The sequence below is a fragment of the Formica exsecta genome, unplaced genomic scaffold (assembly GCF_003651465.1).
Source record: "Formica exsecta isolate Colony F162 unplaced genomic scaffold, ASM365146v1 scaffold156, whole genome shotgun sequence".
NCBI lineage: Eukaryota > Metazoa > Arthropoda > Insecta > Hymenoptera > Formicidae > Formica > Formica exsecta.
In genome coordinates, this window is record NW_021848882.1 from 116,579 (window position 1) to 139,448 (window position 22,870).

At 35.5% G+C, this 22,870-nt stretch overlaps 1 protein-coding gene across 3 annotated transcripts; it reads right to left on the reverse strand.

The window, feature by feature from the left end:
- Nucleotides 1-1,690: 1,690 nt before the first annotated feature.
- Nucleotides 1,691-10,996, reverse strand: LOC115233033 (segment polarity protein dishevelled homolog DVL-3). 3 transcript variants are annotated; one of them, XR_003883710.1, is made up of 11 exons: nt 10,475-10,995; nt 9,759-9,828; nt 9,282-9,534; nt 8,899-9,081; nt 8,525-8,735; nt 8,028-8,156; nt 7,727-7,941; nt 6,878-7,369; nt 6,535-6,783; nt 3,328-3,409; nt 1,691-2,087 (listed from the first exon to the last, which is right to left on the reverse strand). XR_003883710.1 is itself a non-coding variant. In XM_029803245.1 (11 exons), the coding sequence occupies exons 1-11, from the start codon at nt 10,633-10,635 to the stop codon at nt 2,047-2,049; spliced, it is 2,073 nt and encodes a 690-aa protein (XP_029659105.1). In that variant the 5' UTR covers nt 10,636-10,996; the 3' UTR covers nt 1,691-2,046. The 3 variants fall into 3 exon arrangements, 2 of the variants coding, with proteins under 2 accessions (XP_029659105.1, XP_029659106.1); XM_029803245.1 differs by having other exon boundaries at nt 3,328-3,396; nt 10,475-10,996; XM_029803246.1 differs by lacking the exons at nt 1,691-2,087; nt 3,328-3,409 and adding an exon at nt 4,901-5,252.
- Nucleotides 10,997-22,870: the final 11,874 nt, after the last annotated feature.

Genomic DNA, 22,870 nt, shown 5'->3' on the forward strand with positions numbered 1-22,870 from the left:
CACATTTTCAAAATTTTTAAATTTTGTTTTCAATATAATTCTCAAAACATAAAATGTAATAACAAAACACATATAAAAATTTTTTTGAGATATCTGTGGAATTGAACTTGAGTGTACTGCATGATAGACTGAATATTTTGCACTTCGTCATTACATGTATTATTTAAATATATGCTTTCATGTACCAGTACTCATATGTGCTTACGCGATATCGGTACAATTGAAGAAAGATAATATAATTGTCTATGAATATATAATATAATTGTCTACGATTTTACAAATGGACAGCTGCGGGCCCAACATGGCGATCATGGGAAGCATGGAGGGGGTAACGATGTCGACTCTCTGATTATATAGGACTTTACCTGTTCTTTATTCCTTTTATTGTGCATAGCCCCTTAAGCCCGTATCAGACTACGCATTGAAAATTGAAGATTGAAGATTAAAGATTAAAATTTGACTAATCAGAACAAAAGGAACTAAAATTTCTTTATCCTGATTGGTCAAATTTTAATCTTGAATTTTCAATCTGAGGGTGCGAACCCATGCAGCGGAATAGCGTGACGCGGAACGAGAGCGGAACCAATCACGAGCGTTCCGCAGTTTTTGCAACGTGGATTTCAAGTCCTTACATCTCCATGGAGCGTAATGAGCACACCGTGGATCAATGCGCAACCAATCACGAGTCATTATTTCAAAAGAGTTAAAACCGCATTAAAACTTATTTAACTTATTTAACATTTTTAATCAATATTTCCAATAAGAACGCATTCATTTCAATATTTATGTACACGATAATAAAGAACGACCGATAAAAACAATATTTAAAAGTCATTTTAGAGACGCAAGTAATATTACATGTAACATTCATGACACTCGTGTAATATTACATATACGTCTATGTTATATGTTGTGGTTTGCTGGGAATGAGATAGATTCCAGCTTCTTGCGGCTTAGCATGATGAGTGATATGAATTCGGTCGAGATAAAAAAAATTATATATTATTAATACTGAAAATTGATATTCATTTACATTATACACAATAGATATTATCATTAAACAAAATATATATAAAACGTTACCAGCAGAATATTAGAATCTAATCAAGGATCAAGGGATATAATTTTCATAATTTTCTTTTCTGCGTGTTTATAACATACTGCTCCTTGAAATCATTTCCTACTTTTAACAATAGTTTTTCCGCAACATTTCTGCAATCTTTCGGTGCTGTATGGGTAAGCTCTGATATTTAATTTTACAAATCTATTAAGACTTGAAACTGTACTTGCTATATAAATCCGGTTAGATGGCGATAAAAATTGTTTAATATTTGACAAACATTTGAAATTTTTAATCTCAGCTCATATTATACATATATCGTGTGCACGACACGCGTACGTCAATTTACATAAATAGGAAACGCTTTTATCAATCACACAATTCTATTTTTACAATTTGTTTATGTATTATCGACGATATATTAATAATGTATAAACTAAAATCGGAAAAAAATTACATCAAAAACGATGTGACAAAATGGTACGCGAGTAACTTTCTTCCTTTAAATATAATTTGCATTTCAATTGTTTGCTTACATATCCCTGTTCTCGATATCATGTATAAATGTATTTCTTTTTATTAAGTATATGCGCGGGAGCTAATTTATATAATATTCTATCATTCTCTCTCTTTTTTTTTTTAGAAAAATGAAAATGTTTTAATAGAAAAAAATAAAATGTGGGTTATACTAATATTCTTAAACAAATTTTAATTACCACGACAATATCTTTATGGTCTTAATTTTATTATGTATAGCCGTTATATATATATATATTTTTTTATATATATACGTATATATAAATCATAATTATGAATTTTAATTTTTTACTTTCTATGATATCAAAATTGGCCTATTAAATATATAAATATATGTTTCGCATGTGTGCTATTTCCATCCAACTAATAAAAAGTCAATGGAAATATACCTTGATCATTTGTGTGACTCATATTACCATCATTATGCGTATACATTAAAAAAGGTCTTCTCACTTATGTAGAAACTGGTACTCCAAAATATCTTCCTCATCTGCAAAAAATAAAAACACTTCATATTCTAATGTAATGTAAATATAAGTGAATATAAAGTATGATCAAGCAAACAAAGTTTTGCAAGTTACATAGTTTTGCTAGATTTATATAAAACAGATAATAAAAAGCATTCCGAATTAAAACTATGTCACATGTATATGGAAAAAACTGTCTACTACTTTTAACCAATTTAGCAAGTAAACACTGCTAATAAAATACACACATAAAAAGTGTCATGGAATTATTTTTAGCTGTGTATACGTCCAATGATCAAACTTAATGATATAAATTGAGCGAAAAACTGCGTAAAAAGCATAGCGAACTATTACATCGTTCAACAAAAAATGACTTTTTTCGAACACCGAAACGGGATTAGTCATTTCTTATAGGTTTTTGGACGTTGAACACGAATTCGGTTTCGAAATTACTCCATCAAGTCAAAATTTTGAGAAATTTGCAATTAAAGTTGCAAAAAAGGGTTATTTTCACGAACTTTGTCATAGTATAACTACAATATGTGACGTGCTGGAGAAGTTTTATTACAATTAAAATAAAGTATGTTGTTAGGACTTTCAATCCTCAAAAGAAATTTTTGGTGTCGGTTATGGTTACTAACATATCCATGGTTAAATATGGGGTGTATTGCAGAAGTTAGCTGTGACTTAGGTTATTGACGATTTACCAAATAGTTTTTAATTATTATTTAAAGTTAAGAGTTTTTTAGGTTGCTGAATACGAATCCAATGTCAAAATTGTCAAATTCAAAATGGTGCACTCGAATGTTTAGATTGTAATCTAAACATTTTTTAAGTTTTGATATCCGCCATATTAAATCCACCATTTAAATGAATATAATTGAAAGCTATTTGGTAAATCGTCAATGACCTAAGTCACAGCTAACTTCTGCAATACATCCCATATTTAACTATGAATATCTTATTAACCATAACCGACAGCAAAAATTCCTTTTGAGGGTTGAAAGTCCTAACAAAATATTTTATTTTGATTGTAATAAAACTTCTCCAGCACGTCACATATTGTAGCTTTAAAATGATAAAATTCGTGAAAACAGCCTTTTTTGCAACTTTAATTGCAAATGTCTCAAAATTCTGACGTGATGGAGCAATTTCGAAACCGGATTCGTGTTCAGCGTCCAAAAACCTATAAGAAACTAGTCCCGTTCCAGTTTTTTTGTTGTTGAACTGTGTTGTGTCTTGATAAAATAAAATTGCACTCACAGATATCATCTCTGCTATTGTTGTCCAAATCACTAGTTTGTGTATGAGTCTCCTCGTGTAGACGCCGCCCTGCATCAACCATCAGCGCGCAGCACAAAGCACAAAAATATCTCGGTTACATATCTGAGATGGTGCAATATGTACATACTAATGATATAATGTTCAAAAGCATGAAAACTTTTAATAGATTTTTTTTCAGAACAGGGAGGCGATACTAGTAAAAGGCACCCTAAAAAACTTTTAATTAATGAATATACGATTTCAGAAAAATCTATACTGACTCCATTTATTTGTATGGTAAATTATTACCCAACAAATGGTAAAAATAGAGTCTTAAGATTTGTCAAATGTATTGCACAATCTGTCTGTAACATAAGTATATGTGGGATTTACATACAATAAAATTATTAATATTGTCATATGTGACACAAATCGACAAGTTTTGTACATGCGCTTATTATAAATATTCAAATTAAAGTTTATTAATAGTTATTAAGTTATTTATAGTTTATTATAATTATTATAGTTATTAAATGTATGTAATTCATAATTCACATAAAGTATCATATGCAATTTTCCGCGAAACATTGATACGACGATAAATAATACACATATATGTACCTTAAAAAAAAAAAAGATATTTTTATGAATCAATTTTATTAAATGGAATCTGGTCATATAAGAGAAGAAATTAACGAGTCATACAATCATTTATATTATATAAATAAAACATGTAATTGTATTAATTAGGAAAATTGCATAACGTTTACATTGCACACAAATATAGCTTCATAATAAAATATCAGATAAAATTTAACAATTAATAACGGAACAAGCTTTTTGTCAAAATATTTAATTGCTTTTGTTGAAATATTTATATTTCTAATCAATAAAAGATATTTTAGATATAAGTTTCAAAATATTTTTTTGAATATACATACATATATATATATATATATATGTGTGTGTGTGTGTGTTTCTACATTTATACAAACATACATACACCACACATATACAGGTATATACATGTGCATGAAGCTATATTTGGCTATTACTGTATCATCAAATGGTGGAGCATATTGTACACACAAACTAATGTTTACTTTCCTCTATATAAATAATGTGCAACAAATAAAATTAAAAATATTTCTTGCCATTATTATATTATTAAGAAGAAAAAAAAGACTAACATGTACAACATTATATCATAGGAATTCAAAATTCTTTTGTGCTCGACACACTGTATATATATAATAATATAACCCTTCTTATATTAGAGCATAAAATCGAGCATAGAAAGACATTTCCTCTTTATAGCAATGTACTAAATAAATTTGACATAATGGCAAGACAAACGTAGAAAAGTTTTGCATGTTGACAATATTAAAGTAATATTTAAAAACTTAAAATATATATGAAAGTTGTATCATTAATTGCAAAATATGAGTGTAACAATAACAGTAAAATAATCTAAGAAGAACATACATATTTGCAAGCATCTATATAAAATAAATCTTGCAGCTTTTTCTATACTTCTAATATTGATAAGATGGCACATTTAGTATGAGCGTAATTTGTATATATATGTACATTTTATTCAATTTGATATAATGTCGTATATTGTAAAAAGTTCGATTTATACTTTCGATTTTACGAATTAATATATAAGAACTTTAATCAATGAGTACACGCACTATGTATAAAAGTCCGCATATGTGGACGTTGTAAAAATTTTTTGTTTTTTTTTCTAACCAGTTAACAATTTAACAAGGACAAATAATTTCTATACACATGGGTATTTTTACGTAATGTACCAAACATTTTCAAAATAAAAATAAATTAATTATTGGTGAGAAAGGTTGGGAGGATATTTAGAATATCCTCTCGATTTTAAAGAAATAGCTGCCCCATTGTCGTAGACAATCCTAAAACGCAATCAATTAAAAAATATTAATAGATATATGCACATATCTCCCTATATATATATATGACATAATATATGTATATATGACATAAATTACATGCATATGCAGAAAGATTGTTGCAAATCTTAATAACATTTGAACCATTCATTGAGGTAAACTATGTTATTTACATGATCATTTATGTGCTTTGTCTTGTGCGATTGTGCTGCTAAAAAAGTAATGATTACCACATCATAGTTACATAACATTACACTTGCAATGAAGCGTGCATAATTGTGTGTAAATATATAAGAACATATTGTGGTAAAGAGACATATGTGTGTGTAATTACGTTTTTATAGTACTGTGAGACACAGGAAATAAATTACTAAACAAGTTTTAGAATAGAAGATCCATCATGCAGAGAGAACATTTTGTTGTTATCAGGACAAAGTTTATGCCTTGATGTTCATTCCGGATTCTCTCATACAAATTTTACACACTCTTATTAATATGTAATTATAATTACAGTGTGTATGTCAAAGATTTTTTTAATGGCATAGTATATTAACATAAAACTGCTTATATTATTTATATGGATATGTAATAACGAACAAAAATAGGAAAGATGTCAATTTTACATACCAAATATTACACGAGAGAATAAACAAGCATTTGTCTATAACTTACTATGTATATAAAACAAGACACTTTTTTTTCTTTTTTTCCTTTTTTTGCTTACTTGGATATTATATTGTAATGTAACACTTTCAAATTATATTTCTCTATTACATGCAAAATATATCTCGAAACAACCTTACAAATGCAACTTTTTAAAATACTGTTATGCAAGATGCAGAATCGGAATGAAATACAAACGATAATGTAAAGATATGTATGAAATGAATTAAAAACTTTTTAGACCCTATCCTTAAATTTGCTAAATCGAATTAGTGAATAAATACTTTGAATATGAGAGAAGCGATAGCAATTATTCATGAATTTTGAGTGCATGATAGATTTGTAATAATTTATTAATAGAAGATAGAAAAATATAAACAAGAGTAAATATAAGAAAATCTGAAAAAAGAAAATTCTAATAAATATTTGTTAATTTTCATTTTGCAAACATAGAATGATGATATAATGCATGCTCGCACAAATAAAATAATTCAAAGTATTTGTTCACGACATAGTTAGCTATATCCTGTACTATATATTTTTCCTATTTACAACATCTACATAACATCGACAAAGAATTCACAAGGATTCCCCATTGCAATGCGAAATGACTGTCTACTACCAGATAAATCTTGTTGATTCTGCTGATTCCCTGATCCTGTTCCCGTTTGAACAGATTGTTCGGAACCACTAGAACGACTGCGACTTCCGTTAGATCTCTTTCCATTCGATCCATTACCATTGCCGGAATTTTTGCTTGGCATTGACGGCATCGATGGATTATGTAATTCTGATTCTGATGCCGAAGAGCACGATTTTAGATCGTGAATAGGTTCTTTGCATATACGTTCACTACCTGCACTGCTACCACCTATTTATATCAATATACACACATAAAATATATGTTTTGAGAAAACAATTTGTTTATTAAATATAAAACAAATAAAAGAAATGCTCAGTTTTACCCGAACCACTATGCACGCTCTCTTCTCGATGGTAACCATAGACAGTGGGCTCATTTGTAAAATTAAATGGCATGGGACTATAACCAGCCGCTGAATGTGGTGCATATGTTCCCGAATAAGGCATGTCCCAAGCATTTGGCGGTGGCAAGGGACCAACTGTATCACAATCTAGTTTCATGCTACTCATCGCTGAACATAGATCACCAAAAATGTAATAGCATTGTTCGGAAAATGTGATTTTGTTCACTGTATGCCGAATAAAGCCAGCTTTTAGCATGAGCGATGCATATTTCCTAGCATCGCGCCGATCAATAAATCCTTCTACGTGCGTATTCAGCCAGTCCACAACATCCGCACCGATAAATGCATTTGGAATGGTAATTTTAAGCCACATTCGATCGCGTATCTCTAAGCCTGAATCAGATCGAGCCATTGCTCGTACTACTGTCGGCATGTCGGTGTTGACTGTTAAATGAAGTTCTTCCAATGGTCCTGAATCAAATATGTCAATTCAGTATACATAAGATCTATCGAATCGCTTCTTTTGCACCCTCTCATCTATTCCATTTTTGAGCAATTTTGAGTAATTTTTTCTTTTTTTTAAGAAAAAATATTTTGAAAAATTAATATATTTCCGAAGTTTAAAACAATTAAAAATGGAAATCTCTTTTCTTTAATTTAAAATATAAACTTTCACTTAAAAGCATATTAAACTTTTAATTAATTTCAGAATTAATGGTTTATTGTAATAACATTTAATATTGAAAATTTACATTTCGTTAATTTAATGCGGAAATTTAATTTAATAAGGAAATTTAGCGTTAAACCATTTCTCATCATATAACTTACGTTCGGTATCTGGCAGCGTGCTCGCAAGACTGCTCGATGTTGAAGTTAATGTTGTGGCACTTGGTGGGCGAGGCGGAAAACCTTCACCTCGTATAGCGGCCGTATGCGCTACCCATGCACCAGGATCGATGGGACGTACCGGTTCTGTGCGAGGTATCGTAAAATAACCTTTAGGATTTGGGTCCCAACATTTTGCAACTACAAGTTTTATTGGTCTAGAAAGAAAGTATAAGGAATAATATAACTTTACATTCTTAATAAATAATTATAAGTGAAGATATATCATAATTAATACACATACCCTGGTTTTTGCACTACTTCGCGTAATACTCTCACCGCTTCGTCATTAGACATATTTTCGAAATTAATATCATTGACTTGGAGAATCATGTCACCGGGTTCTATTCGACCATCTAAAGCAACTGCTCCCCTATTTCAGACAAGTTGTACAGCAAACATAGACAAGTTGTATAGTAAAATCACTTATAACACTTATAACACATTGATTGTAAATATCATATTTGTGGTAGAATCAGTCTTACTATAGACAAATACTAGCTATAACATAAAGCAAAAGTACAGAATCTGCTCTGTTCCCACATGATTTAGTACAGAGATTATTAATAAACATCTTAAAGTATTCGCTTACAAGTATCATATTAAATGATACCCGATAGTTTAACAGAGATATTTTACTTTATATACTCTAAATCGTTGGTGAAAGATTTAACACAATTTCAAATTAAATATGACTTTACTAACATGTAAGTAACTTTTGATGGAATTATGCATACTAACCCTTTCATTATTGAACCAACATATATTCCTCCATCTCCACCTTTGTTACTTTGCCCGACAATACTAATACCAAGGAAATTAACAGTATCCATATTCAGTGACACAGTTATAATATTTAAAGACATTGTACTGTCAGTAATACTACTAAACGATGACGTTCGCGACATGGGTGGTAATCTATGCCGCCGTCTTCTTTGCGGTCGACGTCGATCTGTAAAAAAAAAAAAAAATTTATGAATTTGCGTTTCATGTATGCCAAAATAAAACAAGAAATTTTTTAGCTACATGGTTTTGTATCCAAGATATGGATACAATATAAGATTTTATAAGAAATCTTAATAACATCTTTTCATATTGTTTCAAGTTATTCATACCCAGAGTGCCTCTATCAACTGTGCTACTCATATTGGTGTGCCGACCTGTCGTCGATGTGATACGACTACTCGCATCATCGTCAGATTCCAAAAAAGTTGTTGTTTCTAAATCTGAACTCAAAATGGAAGCAGTTTCATATCCATGACCAGAGCGATGTTTCGAATGACCATTTATACGAAGTCCTGTGAAATTTCTCGCAATTTAAAATAATATGAAAAAAAAGTATTTCATGTTAAATATCTCTTGTTGTTATAAATGTCCTAATGTATAAGAATGTTTATCTATAAGCTTTTTTATAAATATGTGAAATAATTTAAATATAAAACAAAATATATATATTAATATTTAATGAAAATGTCACATCTCTCTAATAGTAACATACCATTATATTTATTGTACTTTTCATATTTTTCTGAATGATGTCTCGAGCTTTTATGTAAATGATGTCCTTGTCGACTGCTTATAATACTTTCCGTCTCTGTCAATGTATCGTCGTGTGAAAGTGGAGCTGTTCCCCTGTTACCATGTCCAGAAGTTATATGATCTGCACGATCATGTTTTGCTTCACTGTGTGCCATAGAGTCTGTACACTGGGATGCACCATCCGAGACATTGCTACCTTCGGCGGATACCAGCTGTCATAAAATATTGCTTCATTAAATAACATATTTATTAAAACATATTTTAAATAGAGAATACTCCACTATAAAAATAAAAACATGCACATACATGTGTCATATTTTATATCTGATTCATAGAGGCCAAATATTAAAATATGATACTTTTTACTTTGTCTACTTTTTGTTTAAAAATTTAAACAATATCTATTCAAAAAAGAATACATTATTGTGACCCTTACCCAAGAGACAACTCGACCATTGAAACATGGCAGATGAGCATCATCATCTATAATTTCCTCTTTTACCACGCTAATATAACAAGAAAACAAGTAAATTTAGTACAGAAGCATGTATTATTAATATCAAACCTATAATAATAATTTTCGATTTGCTATTAAGGACTAACAAATATACAACAAAATTGTTAATAATCCTTATTTCTCTGTACATTATTTTACACGTATATATTTAACAAAGTCAACTTTTAAATATGTATTATGATTGTGTTTTTCTAATCATTGTAAAGATTTATTATATCGTTACCATGGAACAAAGGTCTATCAATTTGTTTAAAGTAGCATAAGGATTATATTGTACAAGTAGATTGCAAGATAGTAAGAGTAATAATACGCCTTACGCCTTAAAAAATATTATTCAATCATCTACATAACATCGTAACAAGGGAACTAAAGAATTATTCGCTGATATCGATATCACTAATAAATTGTAAGTTAGAAGAGTGCGTAAGTAGGTAGATAGATATGACGGATGTGTGTATGCACACGCGAACGTGTCACAATACGATTGTCAGGACAATAATTCGCATTAAAAGAACAATTTGTTGTCGTGCATAACAAATGTAAAATTTAATATAGCGTAACATAATGTTACATTACGTGACATATACAAAGCAACAAATTAGCAATATAATGGAATACCTAGTATTGCCACTTACCCGAAGTCATCGTCCATTGACTTGAAGAAATACTTGTAATTCGGCCGATTTAAAACGTTCTTGAAGTCTGCCAGGGTTACCCTCTCTGGCGATATATTGAGTTTCACCAGGTACGGTGTCTCCTCATCATCCATGTGATAGATAATCTTCGTTTCTTCCATCGTCTGGAGTGTGTATCACACTGGGTTCATTCGCGATATACGAAAAACGATACGCTCGCTAAATAGATTCTACCGACTCAGAAGATATTCTTTCAAACCAACATGGCGTGTCGTGCATCGAGCCAAACCCCTGGTGTGTACAAAGATCGCATGTTCACGGCTCGTGAAATCTCACGACTCGCAAATCTCGTCACACGAGGACGTAATCGCGCGATGTTGCACCACTAGGAAGAGGTTACTGGCATTATCCGTTGAATCCATATAATATTCGTAGCGATCGCGACGATAAATTAAACGTCAACATCGTCAGCCTTGCGTACACTTACACATGCATACTTACTACCTAAGAATAAAGAATAACAGGAGTGAGTAGAGTCCTATATAGGCCGTGTTCCGATATTCACTGCATTACTAAAAATCTATAGTATATGTCACGTAAACTATAGATTTTCAGTACTGGCAGTGAATATCGGAACACGGCCATAATCAGAGAAGCGACCATAGACATAGTATATCTAGACCGAGCGTTTGCCTTTATTTAAGAAGTGGGGACACTCCTCAACACTCGGTCTAGATATACTATGTCTATGGAAGCGACATCGATAACCCCCCCATGCTTCCCATGATCGCCATGTTGGGCCCGCAGCTGTCCATTGTAAATATACGTCTGAGGCTGCGGTCGGGAAGACGCTAGAGATGCTTCGAAGCATTACATTAACCAATCAGAATAAAGAAATTTTTACTCTTTTTGTCCTGATTGGTCAATCAAACGTTTCGAAGCATTTCTAGCGTCTTCCCGACCGCAGCCTGAAACAGTGAATCGTAAATATATGTTTGGAGCAGTGAAAGGGTAAATAAGAAGTTGAAGTTTCCGAATATCACATCGAATTGAGAAATGCAGATCAATTCAGTAACTGACATTGATATAGTATAGGTTATGATATGATATAACTCTAACTCACACAATATGTATATCTAAAATGTTTTTAAAATGTCTCAGAGATATTTAAAATATATTTTTTTTTTTTAGAAAATAGCATTACAAATATACTTTTTTCTCACTTAGGGTCAATTTTACCAAGTCCGGTTAGATGAACCGACGGTTAAAATTAGCAGGGTTCCAACTGAAATGATATGAATACTTGGTTTTCCTTCACCTCTATTTTCTGTTGGCCACCCTGCTAATTTTAACCGTCGGTTCATCTAACCGAGCTTGATGAAATTGGCCCTTATGCCCGTATCAGACTATGCATTGAAAATTGAAGACTAAAGATTGAAGATTGGAATTTGACTAATCAGAACAAAAGGGAGTAAAATTTCTTTGTCCTGATTGGTCAAATTTCAATCTTGAATCTTGAATCTCAATCTTCAATGCGTAGTCTGATACGGGCTTTACGGTACGCCGGTTGTGGTTAGTTTGCACATAGGATTCACTATGGGACCAACATGGCGGTTAGCCAATCAGCAAGCGGAACGCCATTGTCGCTTCCATAGACATAGTGGGTGTGTTCCCTTTTTGCCGGCGTTACAACCATCCATGACGTCATAACAGTTCACTGCCGCAACGTTCCGAAATTACTTTGGCACTGTCAGTAGCATTATGATTTTATATTTCGGAACGACTTTGCAGTAATTATAGTGCAATTCTATTTTATTGCACGACGCCATGTTGCACTGTAACTGCTTCACCTCGGGAGCTGCAGTAACCGCAGTAGCAATATGGCTACCATTTATGACGTCATTGATGGAACTAGATGCTGTCGCAGCACACTGCGTGCTAATAGCGGAACAATTCCAAAGTGAAGCAGTTACAGTGCAACATGGCGTCGTGCAATAAAATAGAATTGTTAGATGTAATAATTGTTAAATGTAATGTTATATTCTTCTTCTTCGGAAGAACTATCACTGTTTTCATTTAAAATTTCTAATGCTATTAAGCAAATTGATAATTTACGATGCTTGTCCATGTTTGTTGTTATTATGTTTCACTGCAATATAATTACTGCAAAGTCGTTCCGAAATATAAAATCATAATGCTACTGACAGTGCCAAAGTAATTTCGGAACGTTGCGGCAATGAACTGTTATGACGTCATGGATGGTTGTAACGCCGGCAAAAAGGGAACACACACTTTATTGCACGACGCCATGTTGCACTGTAACTGCTTCACCTCGGGAGCTGCAGTAACCGCAGTAGCAATATGGCTACCATTTATGACGTCATTGATGGAACTAGATGCTGTCGCAGCACACTGCGTGCTAATAACGGAACAATTTTTCAGCACTGCCAGTACTGGCAGTGTATATCGGAACACACCCAGTATATCTAGACCGAGCGTTTGCCTTTATTTAAGGAGTGGGGGTAAAGATGCACGTAGAAAAGAACATACTCTGTTTCGTGCCCCTTGCGTTCTCTCTCGCTCGCACGTAGCATGACGAAAGAGAGCGCTACGCAAGGGGCACGAAACAGAATATGTCCTTTTCTACGTGCACCTCGGCTCCCACTCCTCAACACTCGGTCTATATATACTATGTCTATGGTCGCTTCTCTGATTATAGGCGATTTTTGACGATTGTTTGGTACATGAACCAGGGTTGTCATTGATAGGAGTGGAGCTTATTCTGGTACATGTACCAGCAACTATTTCACTAAAACATACTGGTTTTTTTCTATACGCGCCAAAGAAAATTTACTGTTATATAGAGACATGAGTTTCAAAACATATTAAATACTCAAAATAAATTTAACACAAATTGATATGTAAAAAGCATAGTATTATATTTGGCGCATATTTGCAACTTATCAGTAACTAACAACATATACCCTGCTTCACTGCTCGGTATAGCTCGGTATAGGTGGTATCAACCAGGTAGATACCAAAATGGCTAGCCACGCCTGTACCACAAATTATTAACCACGCGAAAACATTCTGGTACACATTGGTACATATACCAAACGATCGCCAAAAATCGTTTTATATAGGACTCTAAAGCCCGTGTCACACTACGCATTGCGGACGCAGATCGGATTTGAATTACGGACTGCAAATCGTCAATCATCCAATCAAATTCTTGGCTACTTCGTTCTGATTGGATGGATGACGATTCGGAGTCCGTACTCCAAATCCGATCCGAGTCCGCAATGCGTAGTGTAACACGGGCTTAAGGGCGCGTTCCACTTAACGACCGCTGTGGGAACTTATGTGAAAATTACTAGACTTTCGTTACATTTAATAATAAATGTTTAATCAATTATAAATGCATGTATACAATGTCAAATACAGGGAAATAAAATAATCAATGTTTTTACAAACAAATAAATAAATATCGTTACTAAGTAACAACAAATCAGTAGCATAATATCAGAGAGAAGCCTGAGAGCGGCCATGCCAGCGTTTTTCGTACGATAGCTTTCGATCCCGTACAGCAGCGCCTCTACATTTTACAGACGCTTGGAACTACATGGCTACGTCCACTTTCGGTGGCATGATAAAACAACCAATTGGTTCATGTCCATGCTACGTCACAGATTAATAGACAGATAGCCAAAGGCCCGAATGAAGGCGAGACCAGCATTTCTCACTGGTTTCAGCGCCATAACGTAGTAGTGGCCAAAACAGTAATTACGTTCCCAAGATCGATCACATTGACCTCACCCTGAAAAGGTTACTCAAGATCAAGTCCATATTTTTGTCATGTGGCCCCCTCGAAACCATATAACTTTTGTCTGAAACATTTCTTTCTATCTTGCTTTATTTTTTAGATATTTAGGTGTCTCAATATAAATGCTCCACCCTGTATATACAGTGTTTAATAATATATTTATCTCTCTTTTACAAATTTTCATAGTTTCTCATCGGCCGCTTGTCGGCAATAAGCTTGTAGCGAACGAGATGAGCATTGAGAGTGAGCAAAACGAATATACGAATGCAAGTAAGACAATATAGGAATAAGACAATCACAGAAGCAAGCAAGAAGAAAATAGCAACATCCAAAGAAGACTCGAAGATCGAGCCTTTACCGTCCTTTTTCTTTCTTGCTCTTATATTATTGTCTCGCTCGCTTCTGATAATAAGACAATAATAAGAGTGAGCGAGACAATCACAGGAGTGAGCGAAAGAGAGGAATAGCAGCATTCATAAAAGCTCGATCTTGATCCTCGAATCTTCTTTGCACGTTGCTATTCTCCTCTCGCTCACTCTTGTCATTGTCTCGCTCACTCTTATCATTATCTCAGGAGCGAGCGAGACAATAAGAGGCAAACCTCTCACATTTCATTCGTCTCATGATGAATTAGCCTGAACTTGCACCAGGGGCAAAGTCTGTTGATAAAATCAAAGGAATTTAGCCTGTACTCGAACCAGGGGCAAAGTCTTTTGGTAAAGTCAACGGAGTTTAGCACAGACTCAAACCAAGGGCAAAATGAGTCGGTAAGGGGCAAAGTGTGTTGCACGGAAATGCCGGTCTCGCCTTCATCCGAGCCTTTGGCTATCTGTCTATTAATCTGTGGCTACGTCCACTTTTCGATACTGTCGGTCTCGGTTCATGTCCGTGCTACATCCACTTTCGATATTGTCGATGCTGGTAATACACTGATCGTTTGACAAAGAGAGATGATTGCGCTGTCTTTGTCTTTCTTTCATCGCGTATGTGTGTAGCGTCCGTGGAGGCACACACCGATACGTTGAGCACACGGATGCGATTGTGAGAGATAATGTCAGACAAGTAGCGACAGTCGCGTGCTATTCTTGTTCCTCTAGCGTATCGCTTTATGGCCGAAATACGGCTTGAAAATGCTTTCTGGCCTCTCATGACAGCAGTAATGCAACAAGGCTAATAAGCGCCCACTTTATGAAAATTTTATACTTGCGTATATACATATGTAGATATATATGTTTAAATTATATTTAAAATTGTACCTACAATTAAATATTGTATGATGATCAATAATAATAGGATAATAGATAACAAAAAAAAGTGAATAACTAAAAAATTCGCAAGACGGGTGCCTGCTAGACTTGATGATTTGTTGCTGTTTGAGATTGCAGTAAATTACATTTAAATTAATTTCTTCTTTGTCACATGGGCTTCGCATTACTATTCCATTGCGATCAAAGTCGAAAAACAATGTTCTTATCGCTATTATTATTTAAGGTTTTTTGGTGTTTCTTGACTTTTGAAGCCCATGTGGCAAATAAGTTTTACACGAAAACACGCAAACAACTTTGTCGGTTAGCCGCGCGATAAACGGCTGCCGGCACGCGCGAAGCCGTGACGTAGCCCGTGACGTACGGGCCACCGGCCTATCACTCGCTCCGAATCTCATCTCGCGCCGATATTTCAAGGGACGGCCAATAAAGTTTGGCGCCGCGTTGAATCTTCGAACCGAACTCGGAGGTTCAAATTCATTGGTAGCGAGAGATTAAAGAATCGCTATAAAAGGGCCCGCTCGCGAGGAGCGCCTGAGACACTCACATACGCGTTTAGTTATCGCATATTTAGTTACACCGCATTTCGACACGCTTTGTTAACCGCTTACGACAACCTCTATTCCTTTTGTGAAACCGCTTACGACAACCGCTATTCTTTTGTGAAACGCCTATAACCGACCGAGCTTTTATTTGGAACTTTTGTAGAATTTGTGATCGTGTTAATTATTTTGTTGTAATTAAAAAACGTAAACTGTACTCGCGAGATTTATTTTCCGCGAGCCAAAAGATCCTCGCACACTCCTTTCCTATTTCGCCTCGCTCTCGAACAGTTGCTTTGTTAATATCGATACTCATCTAATGTTGATTTCCATTTTTTTTCTTCTGTAAAAAACTATATAATATATATCGGCGATTTTTTGTATGGCGAAATGTCGGATCAGAGTTTGTTTAAAATTTTGTGTTAAAAACGGAATTAAGTGCAGCGAAACGTTCAAAATGTTAAAGAAGGCCTTTGGCGACGATACTATGTCACAACCACGAGTTTATGAATGGTACAAACGCTTTCAGGAAGGCCGAAAAGACATCGAAGATGACGCGAGGTCTGGGCTTCCTAGCACGTCCACCAGTCATGAAAACGTGGAAAAAGTTAAAGAGATTGTGCTTGCTAATATATTAGCTAATATTAGCTAATATATTAGCTAATATATAATTGCTATAAGCTTATTAAGCGATCAAAGTTTGCCAATGATATCGCGTAGAGCTCGCGCGCTCAGATCCGTAACTACACATACACGAATACTGATCTGCATATTGTACGGAGGTTGTAAGACACCCTGTATATACAATAATCTATAAAATATATATTATATAGTTTTTTAAAAGAAGAAAAAAAATGAAAATGAAGATTATGATACACGGAGTATCGATATTAACAAAGCAATAAATCATCAAATCTAGCAGGCACCCGTCTTACGTATTTTGTATTTATTCACTCTATTATCTATTATTCTACTATTATTATTGATCGTCATATAATATTTAATTGCAAGTACAATTTTAACTATAATTTAAACATATATTCGCATATATATATAATTAATTCATAGCTACCTATACAGCACTGAAGCTTGCAACAACATTGCTGCAACATTGCAATACTGCATATTGCAGTTTAATCTTGCAGAAATATTGCAAAGACATTATTTTACAATATAACTTTAGCAATGTTACAGCAACATTCCGAAAATATTACAAAAAAAGTATTCCATAATCGCTAGTTCATTCTTTTACCGCTATGCGGCGCATGTTGCGCTATCTATTCCGCATTTAATTTTTAGTCACGATGATTATATAAAGTTTACAAAGAGCGGGCAGCTAGTAAGATTAAAGATATAATAAATATTTTTATTAGTTTAAGTTGTATGATATGACCCCAACACAGGGGACTCAGACATTGGACTAAAAATTCTTTTAATAGTTTCCATTCTTATATAAAATAAAAAATTTGATAATAATTTTCTAATATGCAAGATACTTCAGATTTTAATAAATAAATTTTAAGATTATATAAAGACAAGAGAGATGTGAAAAAACTCGTTGTATGCGTAAATCCAGCACGATCTTTTTGCATCCGGATATCTGAATATTTCGGATACAAAGAGATTGTAAATTTACACAATTGCAAGTTCAGTTTTTTCTTATTTGTTTTAGATATTCTCTTTCACTGAAGGAAGTCGAATGTGCACCGAAAAATTTACATTTTATAATTTTGTTATTATAATACAGAAAATCCATATACACACTAGATCCTGACTCTTATAGGCCTAATTTCTTATTATTTTTTTCATATGTAAGGATATTATTGTCGATAAATATACATAAAGTATTATTGCATATATATTATATTGCTGTGTTGCTGCAATATTATATTGCAATATTTCTGTAGGCGGACATTTTATTGTTGCTGCAATATCATAATAACATTGCAGCAATATTTTGCAATGTTTCTGCAATGTTGTAATCTTGCAGAAAAATGTTGCTGCAATGTTGTTACAATCTTGCGGTGCTGTATGGGTATTGTCATAACAAAGCGCGGCGTAAGCACGCTCAAAAAGTGGCGCGTTAGCGCCCATCTCGCGCGGAGCACGGCGCGCGACAAATCAGAGCGCGAGTAGACCTTAGAACATATATAATTGGAAGGGGAATGCCTTTGTTTCCCGATAGAAAAACATGTCGGAAGGAAGTAAGAAAGAAAATCATAGTTGTCTCTCTCTTGTGAGTTACTTTGCTCAAAAGTGCGCATGCGCGGCCATGTGTGTGTACACAAAAGTATGTATACTACAGACACGATGCTTGTATGTGTAGTTACTCACAAGAGAGAGGCAACTACGATTTCTTTCTCACTTCCTTCGACACTTTTCAGCCTGCTATTCCCCTTCCATTTATATATGTTCTAAGGAGTAGACAGCGGCGCTGCACGAATCGCGCCAGGCCAGCGGCATCGCTCGTGCCTACCCTGCCAAAAATGGTCGATTAAAACCGATTAAAACATAATCCGTTTAAATCGGTTTTAATCGGTTCAATCCGCGCCCGGATTAAAAAGTAATCGATTTTAATTCCGAACGAACTATAATCGGTTTTAATATCGCTTTCGCGGATTATTTCCAATCTAAAATCATTACATTCTAATCCATATTGTTGTCAATCCAAATAAACACAAATAATCGAATGGATATTGTGCCAGCCATAGATCGTCACATTAAGCACAATCCGCGATACAATAGTGCGACCCGCAACTTGGCGGCCCACGCACACGCGCTTGCGCGTCCGCGCGTAGTTCTGGGCGGCGCCGCTACGCGGCGAAGGTGGAGCGAGCCAACCTGGAAGTAGAAAGCGGTCAAGCGGGTATATAAGGCGGACCCTCTGCGGAGAAATCGTATATTTGTTTTTAACAACTGAGTCCGTTTCAATTGTAGAAACACCGATTCAATAATTGATTGTGACTCATGATAACAGCAAATCCGACTTCACAGTACATAAAATCAATTTACTTTTCATCTGCAAAATGATAAAATTTTTTATTAAAAGGGATTATTTTTACCTATGGATTGACTATGGTAATTTCCAATTCAATTGCATTAAAACAGGTTTAATTATAACTTTATGAAATCGTATAATTTCGGATTGAGGTGGAGATATATCATCCAACATTAATCTCGCCTGAAGCGTACTAAATTCGATTTGACTATTTTCAATCGGTTTTAATACTGCATTTTCGGTGCAGAAATCCCGATCGATTCGGATTACATTTTTTTAAATCCGTTTTAATCGACCATTTCCGGCAGGGTATTGATGCGGGCCACGCAGCGGTCACCCGGGAGAGCTTAAAGTACTAACAAATACAAAATAACATCGTTTAAATTTAAATAATCATCGCAAACAACAGCAAGCTCGATCTTTCGCGAAAACATGTGAATGTTCTAGAATAAAAAAAAAGAACGGTTGTATAAAAACTCTTTCGGGTAACCGCCGGGCGCACCCCATCGTGAACTCCATCCGTGACAGTGTGTGCTTATATCGTTTAAACCCTCGTTATAGAAAAGTCGCTCGCTTTTCTAATTCGTACGCTCGTTTACGAAACGCGAAGTTTTCGATTATACTAAAAGAGATTTCTCGTCGCTCGCGATTAATCTTTCGTTATTAAAACGCGCCGTTTATTCCGTCGCTCGCGGAATCGCACCGTTTATACCGTTGCTTGCGGTATTCGAGATATATCCGTCGCTCGCAGAGATTATCGTTACGCTCCTGGTCGCTCGCCGGAGCAAGCACTCGGTTAAGATTAGCTTAAAGCTGATCGAAAAAAAGACTTGTGAACTATTTATTGACTTTAATAAATTGACTGCTTTTTTACAAACGATTTCGTGTCTGTTGCTCACTCAATTCGCGCTCCCGGGTTCACTCGCGCACAATATATATATTGTAACCGTAATTTCCTTTTTATAATTATTTAAATAATAATTATTTATTCGGCGGGCGGTTTTCGGTGCCCACGGCACACCTTTGGCGCGTATCTCGAATATCGATCCCGGTATCCCGAAAAATTCGATATATCACTAAATAACCGAGTTGGGCGCCAGGTACGGCAGGCCGCACCATTCACGATAATAGTAACGCTAAGAAACAATTGCGAGACCGATAGTTAACGCGACGGCAAAATTCCGCGGCTACTCAATATACCCTAAATGGTAGAGGGGGTGGTTCGGGGGGGGGGACGGAAGAGATCTTGAGAATCGAGAACATGGGAGCAAAAATGATCATTCGTTAAGTTAAAATTAAGGATAACAACAATAATATATTAAATGAAACAAGAGTAGATAGCATTTCACAAAATTAATAATCGTGAGCGACAATGATTATTCTACAGGCGAATAAAATGTATTACTTCCGCGGAGATCGGCACGACCGTGCGCAACAGTATCAAATTACCGGGCGTCTTACGCGCTTTAACTCGACGTTTCGGCCGCGAGGATTTCCGCCGTACGCGACGTAATTAGGCCGCGACAACTAAACAAATCTCTCGAATGCGCCGGTAACTACTTTACGCATGCCCGTGAATCCGCTTCAATACAATACAATTTCCCGGTGTTACGACTCGAATCGGTCTTTTAACACAGCTCGTGGTGCTGGAATGTGCCTCAATAATAATAGCGAGGACCTTTGCTTGGAATACGCAACGTATTTTACTCGGATGACTCGCGAAAACTAACGACGGGGTCACAAACACCCGATAAATACTCTGTCCGATACCGGAGAATTGCGCTTTCTCCTCACTCTAATTACGCATAGCGTGTACAACGCGTGGCTCGACGACTATTAAGGGCGCGGCTCATCCGAATTAAATACCTACAAATAAACGGCAACAAAATCTGGCTGGCGACACTCGTCCTTTTAATATTAGACAACTACGGCCTGACGTCTCTTGTTTCCCGGGTGTCCTGGACTCCCGCTCTCGGCCGTCGCTCTTCTCTCTTCCTTTCCTTCCGCCGGATGGGATCCCGCCGCCCGATCTCGTGCCGACAACCAACTCGCGGGCTCATCTCAAGCTTACATTCGCGATAACTATTACTAACCAAAAGTCAGATCCCGTCGATCTGACGATTGGGCCGCTCTCTCCCTAAATAGAGAGGACGCAGGCCCCCGAAAAACCGCCCCCGATCGGGTCATTCGACCCTTCTGACGGACGTCCCAAAAACGTCACGTCACAATATATATATATACGCAAATATAAAATTCTCAAAAAGGGGGTGTTTATTAGCCTTGTTGCATTACTGCTTTCTGTCACGAGAGACCAGAAAGTATTTTCAGGCTGTATCTCGGTCGTAAAGCGATACGCTAGAGGAACAAGGATAGCACGCGATTGTCGCTTTTTGTCTAACATTATCTCCCAACAATCGCATCCGTGTTTGTATCTTCACGGACGCTACACACATACGCGATGAAAGAGAAACAAAGACGGCGCAATCATCTCTTTGTGTCTAGCGATCAGTGTACTACGAGCATCGACAATATCGAAAAGTGGATGTAGCACGGACATGAACCAACTGGTTGTTTTATCATGCCACCGAAAGTGGACATGGCCATGTAGTTCCAAGCATCTGTAAAATGGACGTAGAGGCGCTGCTGTACGGGACCGAAAGCTATCGTACGAAAAACGCTGGGATGGCCGCTTTCAGGCTTCTCTCTAATAATATATATATCGGAATATATCGATAAACTTGAGTCGGTTAAGTCGATAACGAAGTTGTCGGTAACAGGAACGCCACAGTACTCCCCTGCAAGCAACATCCTATGTTGCGAAACGTACTTGTTTCCTGGGACCAGAATACGTTCTCAGAGTTCCATGAGAAGTAGTTAAAGGCGTAGTGGAACTTGAAGTAGGCGTAGAATTAACTGGATGAGAGTCTATCTCTTTAGGCAAAAATACTGGCTTAAGCCGTTCAGTAGAGACATTAGTAAGTTTTCCTGAAACATCGACAGTGAAAAGATTATTATTAATCCTATTTACAACACGAAAAGGACCATTGTAAGGTGGTTGAAAAGATTTTTTAACAGAATCTACACGAATCCAAACATGCGTGCAATCAAATAAATTCTTGTGATAAAAAGGTGTTTTTTTGTGATGGTGCGCAGTAGGTTGAGACTTGATTTCTCTCATATGAATTCGGTGTTTTTCCACAAAAATTTCTGGATCAGCTGGAAGATCTTCTTCTATGAAAAACTCTCCTGGAATCTTTAAAGAAGTTCCATAAAGCTTTTCTGCTGAAGACGCTTGCAAATCTTCCTTGAAACAGATACGTAGTCCTAACAAAACCGTTGGCAAAACTTCTATCCAATCTTTGTTAGCGTGACACATAATAGCACTCTTTAATGTGCGATGCCATCTCTCTAGAATTCCATTAGAGGCTGGGTGATAAACAGAACTCCTGACACGCTCGCAACCAATAAGGTTGGTGAGAGCTTTAAACAGTGCTGCTTCAAACTGTGGACCTTGATCTGTGGTAATAATATGTGGAGAACCAAATCTCGCCACCCAATGAGAGTAAAAGGCAGTTGTGACAGTTTCCGCAGAAATCTCAAGCAAAGGAATTGCTTCTGGCCATCGTGAAAATCTGTCAACCATGGTGAGACAATACCTAAAGTTTTGGCAAACTGGAAGAGGACCAATCAAGTCCAAATGGACATGTTGAAAGCGCTGATCTGGAATAGGAATCTTTTAAGGAAAATTCTTCGTATGTTTGTGAATCT

Bases quoted from the DNA above. Each gene is read 5' to 3' on its own strand.
- LOC115233033 (XM_029803245.1), bottom strand. From the start codon at position 10,635: ATGGAAGAAACGAAGATTATCTATCACATGGATGATGAGGAGACACCG. The intron at 9,082-9,281 runs GTATGTTACTAT...GAAATTTCACAG, and splicing joins AAAGTACAATAAATATAATG to GACTTCGTATAAATGGTCAT. The intron at 3,397-6,534 runs GTAGTAGACAGT...TGGTTGATGCAG, and splicing joins GAATCAACAAGATTTATCTG to GGCGGCGTCTACACGAGGAG.